General features: G+C 46.2%; 1 protein-coding gene across 1 annotated transcript in view; it reads right to left on the reverse strand.

Annotated features, from left to right (window-relative positions):
• The window catches only part of adamtsl4 (ADAMTS-like 4), a 19,726-nt gene extending 6,719 nt beyond the window's left edge, over window positions 1–13,007 (reverse strand). The window contains exons 1-7 of the mRNA XM_036538835.1: window positions 12,762–13,007; window positions 11,489–11,549; window positions 10,189–10,778; window positions 8,830–9,724; window positions 4,550–4,652; window positions 591–730; window positions 241–445 (exon numbers count right to left, since the gene is read on the reverse strand). Coding sequence (XP_036394728.1) covers window positions 241–445; window positions 591–730; window positions 4,550–4,652; window positions 8,830–9,724; window positions 10,189–10,778; window positions 11,489–11,549; window positions 12,762–12,784 — 2,017 coding nt within the window. The 5' untranslated portion in view covers window positions 12,785–13,007. The remainder of the gene's footprint in view (window positions 1–240; window positions 446–590; window positions 731–4,549; window positions 4,653–8,829; window positions 9,725–10,188; window positions 10,779–11,488; window positions 11,550–12,761) is intronic.
• Window positions 13,008–13,242: the final 235 nt, after the last annotated feature.

Here is a 13,242-nt window from a genome sequence, read left to right on the forward strand (position 1 = left end):
GAACTGTACTGGACTCCCTTCTTTCGGCCTAATTCGAAAAAGCTTTACTGGCATTACAATATTACAAGTTTTGCCAAAGCATTAACAAGACAGGCCATTGCCAAAAGAACAATACAGGGGAGCAATAAATGCCTTCGTTTTAATTTTCAAATTCACGTTTTGACTCTGAGCCTCCCCCCCTCTCTCTGCGCAGGGGTCATCTTTATGGCCCCCTCTCCCTCCCCCTGTCCCTGTCCTGACCCAGGTAGTTGGGGCTCGACCGTCTTTCCGTGATGTTGATGGCGGTGGCTCCCAGGGGGATGTCCAGGATGCGGTGGTACCCCAGGGGCACGGTGGTGTTGAGGAAGCTTCCCGTCACCCGGCGACAGGATGCGTCTCGCCCTCCGCACACCCCGCATCTGTCCCGCACCAGACCCGACCCCAGCACGCCATCGCAGCCCTCACTCTGTGGGAGGGGGGAGGTGGGAGGGGCACGTGGAATGAGCAAAGGATGGAGAAAAGGGGGGGAAAAAATCAACAGGCTGGTTCCCCAAATTCCGGAATGTCATCTAGCAGTAAGAATGGAGGGACACATCCACTCCTGTGCTCACCAGGCAGCGTCCCCCCACGCAGACGTCATTGGCGGTGTTGTTGGCGCAGGGCGTGCCGTCCCTCACTGCCTCGGCCTGGCGAACGTAGAACCTGTAACCTGCTGGTCTGCAGGTGAGCTCACACTGCTGCTCCTGTCCCACTGAGAGCGGGAACGAGGCCGGTAGAGGACAGAAAAACATAAAATAAGAATGAAAAAGACATTATTCAAAAATCTTTAAAGCCTTTGTTGAAAGCCTTTGTTTTAAAGCAAATCATGGCTCAGTTTGTTCCTTACAGTCTTATCGACGTGGTTTGACTCTTGCCCAGAATTTCACGTTTGTGTTGTAGCGTTTGTACGATGTACGTGTATGATCGGTGTGCAGCAGTGTTAGCATGTGTGTAATCAGCGCGTGTTGTAATGTAAGCACGTGTATTATCAGTGCGTGAGTCTGTATGGTCTGGAATGGAGCAGACAGAAGAACACGTGTACACACTGAAGGCTTGGACCGAGAGAGAGATTTGAGTTAATTTCCATGTGTACAGGAAGCTGTAGTCAGACTCATTTAAACGCTGTCACACAGGCAGAGAGGGAGGGAGGGAGAGAGAGAGAGAGAGAGGGACAGACGGGGAATAATATCTGTGTTGTGCTGAGGATTTTTTATGTCTACGACAGAACGTGAGTGATGGTAAAAGAATTATGAAGGAAACGAGAAGACAGAAAAGAGGAAAGATGGAATGATGAGAAGAAAGGGAGAGCTGGCGACAGGGTATAAGAGAGAAGGAGGGAGGGAGAGAATGACAGTGAGAGCTGAACCACAACAGACAGAGAGATGGACAGAAATATAAGCAGCTTGCATACCCTTTTAACAGTGTTTTGCTTTAAGTGGATTGTCATTATATAGGGGGAAACCAGCATGTCATGGAAAAGTGGGCTCTATCACCTGGGTCCAGTGTGAAAGGGGGTCTTTATTAGGAAAGATAACCTTCCTTTCTGCTTCCCTTCCATTACACTGCACTATATTAATACCTAATAAGCTTCATCAGACTCAATTCAGCACATTTCTGTTGAAACTGGGGATGTCTACCATATCATATAAGAAAGTTGGAGGGAACAAACAGTCTATTTAAGTGGTAATACTGTTTGTGGGGGACATTACCTTAAATGCAGTACTGACTGAATTTTTACATATTCACTGACATATGTCTAAAATTTCAAAATACATCTTCATTTGGTTTGATAAATGCACGTATATTCACATAATAAATTCATACATATGGTTAAGTGCCTCCCCATTAAGGATCATCTGCCTTCTCTCCTCTTCACAGCAAGTGAGCTGGACGCAGAGACGAGCGCCACCGAACAATGCAAGAACGAGAGTCATTTCCAGGGGAGCTGGCACCAGGCGCTCACAAATTCAAAACTCATGGTCTCTGTCGTCCTCTCTGCCTCTGACTCCCTTCCTCCCATAATGCTTCAGTTGTCACTGTTGGCTCGCAGGACAGAGCGTGACAGAGAGAGAGTGTGTGTGAGAGAGAGTGTGTGTGAGAGAGAGAGAGAGAGAGAGAGAGAGAATTCCCACCCCTCTACCCCCCCCCCCCCCCCTTGCGTTCCCTCTGCCTTTCTGTTACAGTTATCTTTGTGAGATTAGAGTGGAGACAGTGACAGAAAGAGAGAGCCAGGGGGGAGAAAAGAGGGAAATGTCCCGCACCCCTTGGCATCCCCCTCTCTGTCCCCCCCCCCCCCCTCCCCTCTGCTGTCTCTCCCTCTCTCTGCTCGCTCTTTCGGACTGAGATTAGTGCTCAGACAGTGGAATATATTTTGTCTAACCATACTTCCCCGCTATCTCCGTCTCTAAACAAACTCCAAGGGAGAGGAACCGGAAAAGGGACAGAGAAATGACTCGTAGCATGCCCAACAAAAATTAACAGTTGTGACACCTGTCAGTAATCGCTCTCAATCAAAATGCCTACAAAACAGAAATGTATGGACTAGCTCTGCAGTCCAATCCCTCATTTATTTCAATGAGTTGTTTCGCATTTCTAGATTCTTACATTAAGGTATTATATGAAATATACAGTCTACACATGAATTAGGTAACTTTAACAGTATACATTTTACTCCAACAATGCACTGTAAGGACAGCAGTGTGAAAGCAACAGTGCACTAGCAGCTCACAATAAGATTCCTGACCTAAACTTGGCAGACAACCTTGCAAAATAAACATACAATGTGCTGTACATCATCCACCCCTGAGTTGATATCTGCAGAGTGAAAGGTGTGACAATCAACAAACCGATCAACCGAAACAGCTGAACGAAGTTAGAAGCCTCACTGTGAAGGACATAAATGGAAGTAAGAGCAACGAATGATCATTAAGTTATTTTTGTATTTTTTTTTTATATTTGCATGTATCCACTTAATAGGTGTTTTGCATCTTCTTAGATTGTGATCCCAAGCCATGCTGTGAAAGCCACAGCTTCAGACTGCACAGCTGGTGGTGTTGGCCACTGTCACCAGTGCTGTTTTGGTCCCTGTGTGTGCTGTGTCTGCAGGGGCTGCTGTCTTCATGTTGGCCTGGACCAAACATCACCACTGACCCAGCGGTGAACTCCAAACCTAGTATGGCTGTCACCACGTTCACTCTGACCAGTAACAAAGCTGTCATCAGTACATTGTTGGGCATTTGTGATTAGAGGCAGAGTCAAAGTTTTCATTGAATCAGAGCCCTTGTCAAGTCAATATATTACAGCACCGGAATTGAGACAAGGGACACACTCTCTATCTCTCTCTATCACTCTCTCTCTCTCTCTCTCTCTCTCTCTCTCACACACACACACACACACACTCAGGTTTCATTGTAATCTTTGCTGATTTTGAGATCTGATCCCTGGATGAGAGATTACACTCATGGGTTCACAGCAGGCTTTACAGGTTACAGGTTCCAAATACCACCCTGTCTCCCCTGTCACTTTCAAACATGTAACTGCCACACACACATTCGCACACGCACACACAGACACACACGCACACACACACACCGACTCTCACATACTGTCTCTCTGCCTCACACACATCTGTGTGAACAGTAACAAATACTGATGATATCACTCCACAGCTGTGTCTCTCCCCCTCTGCTTCTCTCTCTCTAAATCCCTGTTTATAACAGTCTCCCAACTCTACTGTCCTCACTATCCATTTTCTCTCTTGCTCTCTTTCTCTCTCAAATTCTTCCTCAGTTTTTCTCAAAATCTCAGCTTTCTTCATTGCTTATCTTTGTCTCCCTTACTCCCTCTCTCTTTCTCTTTCTCCGTCTCGCTGGGTAAAATTCTCTCTCTGCTCAGTCAGAGTTGGGTGGAGAAAGCTGGCAAAGAATGAGAGAGGGATTTTGGAGAGATGAGGGGAAAAAGAAAGGCTGGATAATGTTTCTTCACGGGAGTCTCGTTTCTCTTTCTTTCTCTTTATGACCCCCCCACACCCCCCCACCTCCTACTTCCCTGACTGTGGCTGGCACATTCTGCCCTTTTTTCTTTCACAAATTCAAACTGAATTCAAAGGCCCTGGTGGGTTTGGCAAACAAATGAGGCATGCCAAATCTTACAAAGAACTACACAACAGCAGCATCCAACAACAATTACACATACAAAGCAACGGCAAGAATGACATCGCCCCATTGCCTAACCTCTCTCATGTGTCTCTGGAAGCCTACGAGTCATTTCAAGGGTATCCCCTTGAATCCCCCCCCCCCCCCCCCACATTCTTCTACCTGTGCTTCTCTATGACTCTTCAGTTCCACTTGTTCAGTCCCCTCACTAGGTCACCCACTTTCTCCTCTTCTCTATTCTGCTTGGCCCAGCTCATCTCTCTTCCCATTGCCAGCTCCAGGCACCAGTTCCTCTCTCCTCCTCCTTCTGTCCCATTCACACTCTCTCCTCCTTAAACCCTTCCGTCCCTCCCTCCCTCCCTCCCTGCCTAGCTTACCTTCGTTAAAGGGCTCCCAGGTGTACAGTCTGCCCATGAACTCCTGGCTGTCGAAGGCTGAGCACTGCTCCGCTCTGGGGTCCACGGCGCGACCCGGGCATGGCTGAGCAAAGAGAGGGAGGGGAGAGAAGGAGAGGGAAAGAAGGTGAGAGAAGGAGAGAGAGAGAGAGAGAGAGAGAGAGGAAGGTCATGGTTAGCTGAAGCATTTAAAAGTTGGAAAAACCTCACTCAGTTATCACACACATACTGGTATGTATATATACACACTGTATATGACTGATACACTGATGTATTAATGGCCATATGGAAATAATAGAAGTCTGGAGCAGGGCAGAGTCATAAATACTTGCTGTTTTTCTATTCAAGGCTGAAATGTTCTGGGACTCTAAAATACAGACAAACTACAGCGAACTGAACTACACTGAACCCTACAGTAGTCAAAGTTTGACTACACCCTGCAGCAGTGTACCGCAGTGCAGTGTGTGGTGTTGTATTGCATGGGTTCTCTGAGGCAGTCCAACTCAGTGCAATCCAGTTCATATCCTACATTATCAAATAATTTTGATATCATCTTGAATCCTCTTGCACTTGTCTGTTGACCTTGTCTCTCCATCTGTGTGTGTGTGTGTGTGTGTGTGTGTGTCCATTCCAGCTCACACCCCCCTCTTATTCTCAGCAAACTGTTTCCCAGTCCCTCTTGTACACAGCTGCCACAAGCAGCTGGACAGTTGACACACACTTTACCAAGCTGCCTGGAGAGAGACATACACACACACACACACACACACACACACACACACACACATACACTCACAGAGAGACACAGAGAAACATACTGTACTGTACATTCCTAAAGACTGGTACAAATGTAGAGACACCACGTAACTAACATGACAACAAAAACAGATGCCCATACATTCCCACATTTGCACATACTTTCACAGAGTGTATCAACCATTGCCGTGCAAACTAAATTTCACACACAGGCATTTATGCCCTGTATGACCCTGTATCACTGAGAAAGGACATATAGCAAAAAGTGTGCTTCATTGTGAGAGCATGCAGAAGTACACAACTGATGACGAGGCTGAAATGTATACGTGTGTGTGTGTGCGTGCGTGTCTTTCTGAGCGCGTTTTGCGTCAGTCAGTGCTTAAGTGTGTATGAAATGCGGTTAGTAATGGTTGTAAATATTTCTGTGTGTGGTATAAACACTCGATGACCCCACGCTGACTGTCTGAAACTAAGGCAGAGTGCTGTGAGGAGGGCACTTTGAGAGACAGAAAAGGTAGAGACAGAGCGTAGACGATGGAGAGCGAAGGGGAGAGATGGTAAATGGGATATGAGTAAGCAAGGACAGGGAGAACAGAGTGACTAACTGTACTAACACTGCATTCCCACACTAGAGGCTATGGGGTTATTGTGCTCCTCTTTAAACTGTCTCTGTAAACAGTACACTGGAGCTCAGAGAGAGTAAACTCAGAGGGGCCCCTGACTGGCAGACTATGAAACACACTGTACACACACACACACACACACACATTGCATACACTCTCACACCCACAGTACATACATGAATACATATACACACACAGTGGACATACTACAATGTATCTACAAACACACACACACTCTGTATACACACTGCATGCACAAATACAGTGTATACTGACTATATACACACAGACTACATAAATATACTATACACACAGGCACACACAAACGTACACGCAGACACCACACGGGCCCCACTTCCCAAACACATAACCGTGCATGCGCATCCACACGGACACCCACAAGCAAGCATGCACATGCATATATATGCAAGCACACATGTGCACACACCTACAAAACCCCCGCACACAAGCTACACGCACAGCATGCTAGAATAACTGCTGTTGGTAGTTCAGATTGGAACAGATATGCAGCACGTCCACCTAGGCTAGCCATTGTTTTCTTGTGCTGCTTTGTCCCATGGGGAATAATCACATCTTGGAAACCATTTGCTACAGCTGGGTTTCAACAGAGGCAAACCGGGTGAAGGCCAAAATTACTGTAATGTCCCATCCAGGACTTCCATTTGATTTCTTCCAGTCCCACTCTCCTAACTTCCCTTCGCTACCTACCACAGCTGTACTTATATTCAGTTATAATTACAAGTTTTGGTAATTATGGAAGATTGCGGTATGACACTACTGTAAGGGTATGCTACAAACACCAACATGATTCTTTAGGTTGCAGGCGTATGCCAATATTTTCTTCAGCAAACGTCATTTTACCACAGGTAATGACGCACTAACCCAAGGTGTGTGTACTATACCTGTTTCCTATAACAGCTCTTAATTAACCGCGATTTGCTCCTGAAGTGTGGCTAGCGCACAGCTGCACTTCAGAGCTTGGGGGTGGTTTACCGCAGTATATCCGATGGTAAATTTGGCTGATCTCATCCCTCCTCATTCCTCACGAGGTATTGTGCGAAGCTTTGCCCTTTGACACAACAGAGTAAATATTTGTTCAGCAGTAGGGGAAGGGGAGGGTGGAAAAGTTAGAGAGAGAGAGAGAGAGAGAGAGAGAGGGGCAGCATTTCTCAATGGTCCTATTCACTTCAAAAGCCCGATCAAAGTTTACCGATCGGCCTCCCTGCCTCCCTCTCCTTCTCCTTCAGTGCCGTTCCCCTCTTCTCCGTTTCTTTCCCCTCCACTCACTTCTACTTTCCACGCTCCGTGTATGTTTTCTTTTCTCTTGCTTGTATTTTTCCATGTATCCCTCTTTCCCTCCACCACATACTTCCGTTTTCCTTCCTGACTCTCTCTCTCTCTCTACACTTGTTCCCTGTGTGTGTGTATTTCTAAAAACAGTGCGCTCTTTCATTCCACTACGACTTAGCTGCATCATTGCCCCATCCCCCCCTCCACTTTCCCTCTTTCCCTTCCCTCTTTTACTTTCATTTCTCATTTCTGTGTAATACACATACACACACCCAAAGCTCACACGTCTAAAACCCCATGTGCCCACAGTAAACACACACTAAATACAAACACTCAAAGACAACAGAGATAAGACAAAAAGCATAAGCACACACCAAGCACACAGTCGCATACCAACAACCATACATGGTCATACAGATAAAGAGTAAAAGACAGGCATGCGCTCTGAAAAGCTCACACACACACACACACACACACACACACACACACACACGCACAAAAACATGGAACTCAGTGACTCAGACACCACATGACTATTATTAATATTACTGGCTGAGAGTGACCCTTCCTATTCCAGCATCTAAACACCATTAGTATCACAGTCCACTGTATTCCCAGTTCTAGTGACACCCATGTACCCTGCAGACTTAGGAACATTCCACTTCACTGTGCTCTGAGGTGCAATACCCGCTATGGGACCATCTGTGTTTGAGGAAACTTTGTGCGGGTTTAAAGCCACAAATTAATAAGCCCCTCCTGGACTGTACATGTGGACTCATAGGGCTCTCTGGGAAAACTGTGGGTTATATACTGCAGGGACCTCATAAGAGCGTGTATAGGCCAGGTAAAAATTAAACATGTTATACCAAGAGGACCTTTGTCTCTGTGTTCTCATCATATAAGCCAATGAATACACTGACTCAAAACTTTTCAACTCATAAGCTATCTGAAAGTATGAATTTGTAGATTTCTTTTGATTCCATATTGTACAATCATCCAGAAGACAAATACATTTCCATTAATAAAGAGTTCCCCTGCTTGACACAGGCTCTTTGAGCACCATGTGCTTAGCTACAGGGGCTATACAAGGGGCAATACAAGGTTAAATATGAAAAGTTACAGAAAAGATCAAATATTGTAAAAAGATGTAAACTTATATTGAACCACTTAGACATGATTCTCTGCATTTTCGGCTTGGCTGTTTTCCCCACCATTCTCACTAATCTCTGAAAACCCCATTCATGGTCACAGTCTCACCGTATGCTATAACTTGCAACTTCATAGTGCTGAACACGAGATATATAAAAGTGAAAATCAAAGATTTACAAAGATATGCAAAGGGGCAATGTCACACATTAAAGAAGAAAATTATTATAATTTGGTCAATAAGGTACAGCAATTCTCAGATATAATAAAGCCATATCAATAAATATGGAAAATTCAGTTGATGGCTGAAATTAGCCAACAGGTAACCAAGTGCCTGTCTCTGATATTAAACAGGGTGCAAGAGTATGGGTAATTCAATTAATTAACCTGTCTCTATAAGTCAAATGAGGGGTAAGTGGGACATACCTGTGTAGTGCACCTCCGGTACTCTTTCTCTGCCCCAACGCACTTGAAGTTTTGGGGGAGTACATGGGGCCCCCAGCTGGCCCCAGCTGGCCCTCTTAGTGGCCCCCCTTCTCTCTCTCCGCCAGGGAGAGGAGGCTGCAGGAGCCAGATGTCGGGGTTGTGGGGGCCTGGGGGTAGCTGTGGGCTGCGAGGCTGGGGCAGAGAGGCAGAATAGCTGTAGGGGGGCTCTGCATGAGGCACAAAGCGGTTGATAGGTGGAGAGAAGGGGCGAGAGACGGGAGGAGGGGCCCGTCTGTCAATTTGTCTTTCACGGTTTGTTTGCAAGAGTCTGGGTGTATGAGTGCCAGAATGTGTAGCCCTATCTCTTTCTGTTTGTCTGCCGAGGTTCCTGTCTGTGGGTCTGTCTGTGTGTCTGGGGCTCTCAGTGTCTGTGTTTATGTTGGTCTGGCTGCGCGTCTCTCTCTCTGAGTGTCTATCTGGCACTGTGTCTGTGGTTCTGGCTCTCTCTGTTGGTGCCGCTTTGGCTGTCGGCGCAACGGTGCCCTCTCCAGCGACCCTGTTACCCTCTTCCCTTTCTCCCAGCTCGGCCGTCTCTCTGTCGCCCTTTACATCCCCGTCCTGTCCTTCCCCCTCCTCTCTGTCCCTATGCTCTATCTCTCCTTCTCTCCTTCCCTCACCCTGTCTTTGTCTATCAGCTTTGGCCTCATCCGTGCCACTGCCCATGCTGACCACCCCCTCTCGCCCCGCTTCCTCCAGCTCAGGGCCAGCTGTGGTGCTGTTGTCCCCATGGGCGGTGTGGCGCGCGTTCCGGTTTGGCCGATGCAGGGGCAGAGAGAAGGGCACCCTGCCATAGCCAAACTGGCCCGGACGAATAGCAGAGCCGGAGGAAGAGGATCTGCGAGTGAGAAAAGAATGATAGAGGAGCAGGAGGATTAACTCTGACAGAACACAGTGCCTTTGCTATTTCACTACCGGACCATAAAATTATTGCAGGAAATCAAAGTAATCCACAGTATTAACCTGCTGAAAATGGAGATGAAACAAATATTAAGTAGTATGTGTGTGTGTGTGTGTGTGTTCTCTTTAGAACATTTCTGGTTATTACTGTGTTGCTGCTCCTGAAAAGCATTTGCACCAGTAAGCAAAGGATGTGTAACAATGGTATGTGAATTTGCAGTGTTAATGTTTCTGTACAAAAATAATGTTTTGTTAGCCAACAGCCTTTGTTCTTAGTATCAACAAAGAACACAATTCTAATCTGAAACTGAAGAAGGGGGAGATTGCCTCTACAAACTCAATATATGGCTTCTTGACTTTCTGGAAAAAAAACTATTTTGCTAAAAAGAAAAATCAGCCTACCTTCTCGAAGACGCAGCATCTCTGCTGGATGCCACTGACCTCCTGCTCCCACCCCCTCCAGTTCTGCCTGACCCCTGATTGGCTGGCCGCCTGGAGGGCCTTCTTGTCTGACCATAGCCAAGTGAGGAAGAGGGGAATGAAGGGGGGTGGTAAATGGAGACTGGATCCTGATTGGGTGGGGTGAATTCTGGCCGATACAACGGAGCCCCCTGACTGGACCGATCCACGGCAGCTGCTCCGTGATTGTTCCTGTAGATGGATATCCCCGCATTCTGATTGCTCACCGACGGAGGGGGGTAAAAAGGTGGCCTCTCACCACCTCCGAACTGGGATGGGTCAGACAAGGGAAACTGCGAGGGGTAGTACGGGCGTATCGCAGAAATAACGGGGGTGTGGTTTGGGAGACCCGGGGGCAAAAAGGAAGAAGCCCCCCAATTCTGAGGGATGTGGGGCGGGGCCAGGCATTGTCTCCGCCTCTCTGACACCCCTATGCCGCAGCTTTGAGAGCAGTCGGTCCAGGTGCTCCATGGACCCCACACCCCCTCCTGCCCCTCTCGTTCAGGGGCCTGACGAGACTTTCTGCCAGTCACCTGCAATAAGCATGTAATAAATACATATCAAGCACAGCAGTGTGGCTGCAATACACAATGCACTAATCAGAAGCATTCATTTATCAGTAACACACTGTAATGGCAAAACCATCCATCAAGACACTGACATCAACAGAAGCAATTTTTGTACGTGAAAAAGCTCTTGTTACACATTGTATCACATTACAGATAGTGTTTATGCAACATTTCTGAAAGCTTTTGGGACCATTTCATCATCACAATACTGCACCACACTGGTGGTTGACAATTCAAGGAAAATGGTCTAAACAACAATTACAAGAGGTCATTAAACTGCAGTTCATTCCCAAGCACCGCAAGCCTCAAAAACAATATTGAAATAAAATTACAAAAATACTTGGCCCCTTTTAAACTTCATTTGGAACAGGCACTGTAACAGATCTATCAGAGCTGTATAATTACATCAGGTACACAGCTGCCACGCAATTGCCAGCTTAACACTATAAAATCGTTACACTAAGTGGAGCACACAGCACCCTTCCACTCACTACACAGTGCTGAGTGTCTGTCGTAATTTTGTTATTCACACCATATTACAAGGGACTCTCTCATGGCCCTGTATGATGGATATCATAGCTCCCCATTTAGCTAGCATATTCTGAAGTAATTATTGATCTATACAATTGCAATTATCATTATTATTGTTATTGTTGTTATTAATATTAACTCACCTGCTTTTCTGCTCGAGTCAGAGATATACTGATCAACAGACAACTCCACAGCAAGCAGAGTCTGAAACAGAAGGAGCAACAGAGATGGCATAAGCAGGGTTAGAGAGAGCTGGAAGGCATCAAAGCACACAGCGCATTTCTGTCGCATATTTCCACATTCTTCAAAAGAAGAATGTTTGTGGAACACTTTATTGAAAGGGGAGTCGAAGCCGAGTGCTTTCAGCAGTTATTTTTTCATACTGTAATGAGTTAAAATACCACACGCAGCTGGTATTTGCAGATATGCCATTAAATCCTCCGGGACAGTGGCTGGGCTAAAACGAACACATCATGTGTCGTTCTTTCCCACACCCATTAATGTGTTCAAGAACAACAGTTTCTTTATCTCAGTGGGGTTCAATAAAGACTCCCAACTCATCCTGGGGACTCAAGAAGGTGTGAAAGTAATGAGTTCGGACAACTCCACGCTTGTCTTTATACTGACTCATTTGGGATTTTTTTTGGGCACAGTTTTCAAACTTTCATGACTTATACATTGCACCACATCTTACTGTTTGTAGGTCCGTTTTGATTAAAAAAAGGGTAATGCTGGACATTTGGACACACACGTGTTTTTTTTTCATAGAAAACACTTTCCGTTGATTTTGACATTAGTTGCACTCATCAGTTTTATTCAATACAAGTTAACAGAACATGCGGCGAACATCAATTCCACCACAATCCAAGAAAATATACAAAAAATGGATTCTACTGTACCATCCACCTCGCGGTAACAGCTACCATGACGCACGCTTCAGCCATCTGCGGGCTGTACTGCACTATGCGAGACTAAATAAAAAGAAGACTACACAATTAAATAGCGAAAAAAAGCTCGCAGAATTACAGTCCACTGCAGCTGAACAGAGTCGCTGAAGCCGCAATAACGACCCCCTACCCCTGTCCACGTTTCCCTCGCTGCAACAGTTGCATATTGCAGAATAAACTTAGAAACATGACAAAATCACGCATACTTCAACAAACCTCGCCCGGGGTTGAATTCCACATTGGAACGAACAACCGCGGGGCAAATAAAGCACCGAAAGACGCAGTTCTAAGGTATAAACTAATTCAGCAACATCTCTCAATGTAGGTGGTAGATGTGACAATAACCCCTAGACCACGCGATTTCAGCGTTTACAGACATACTATTTCGTACCGGAGGAGTAAATAACCAACACCGCGGCGTGCACGAACGGCAACAACGGTAGGTTACTCGGTCAGTCACCGTACTTACCTGCGTTGAATTCCGGTCCCCATTCTCTTAATCGCGTCGCTTTCTCTTTCGTCCTCGGTCAACGTGTTTGGGAAAAGAGGTAGATGTATCCAAAACCGTTGATCTTCCAACGTTAGTTTCTTAAAAACCAGCAACTTTTCTGAAGTGGTGAGGGGATTTCCTTCCCAGCACCAATCTCTCGCTGACCCTTCTCTCTGTCACACACGCACTCCCCCTCTTTTCTGTGTGAAGAAAAAAAATTGCGGATTTTTTCTCCCCTCTCTCGTTCAGTCGACAACTTTTTTGTCCTTGTTTTAAATTGGTGTGACGTCTGGCAGCTGGGGGGGCCTGGAAGGGCAAGAAGGGATTCAGAATTTGCAGATTACACAACTCACACACACACACCCTCTTACTCTATGCAGAAACGCACACTAATCTATAGTTGAGTAAGAGGGTGCTTGAGTTAAAGCTGCTTTCGCCGTCTAGTTGCACAATAACAAAT

This window comes from Megalops cyprinoides, chromosome 10, assembly GCF_013368585.1.
Source record: "Megalops cyprinoides isolate fMegCyp1 chromosome 10, fMegCyp1.pri, whole genome shotgun sequence".
NCBI classification, from domain to species: domain Eukaryota; kingdom Metazoa; phylum Chordata; class Actinopteri; order Elopiformes; family Megalopidae; genus Megalops; species Megalops cyprinoides.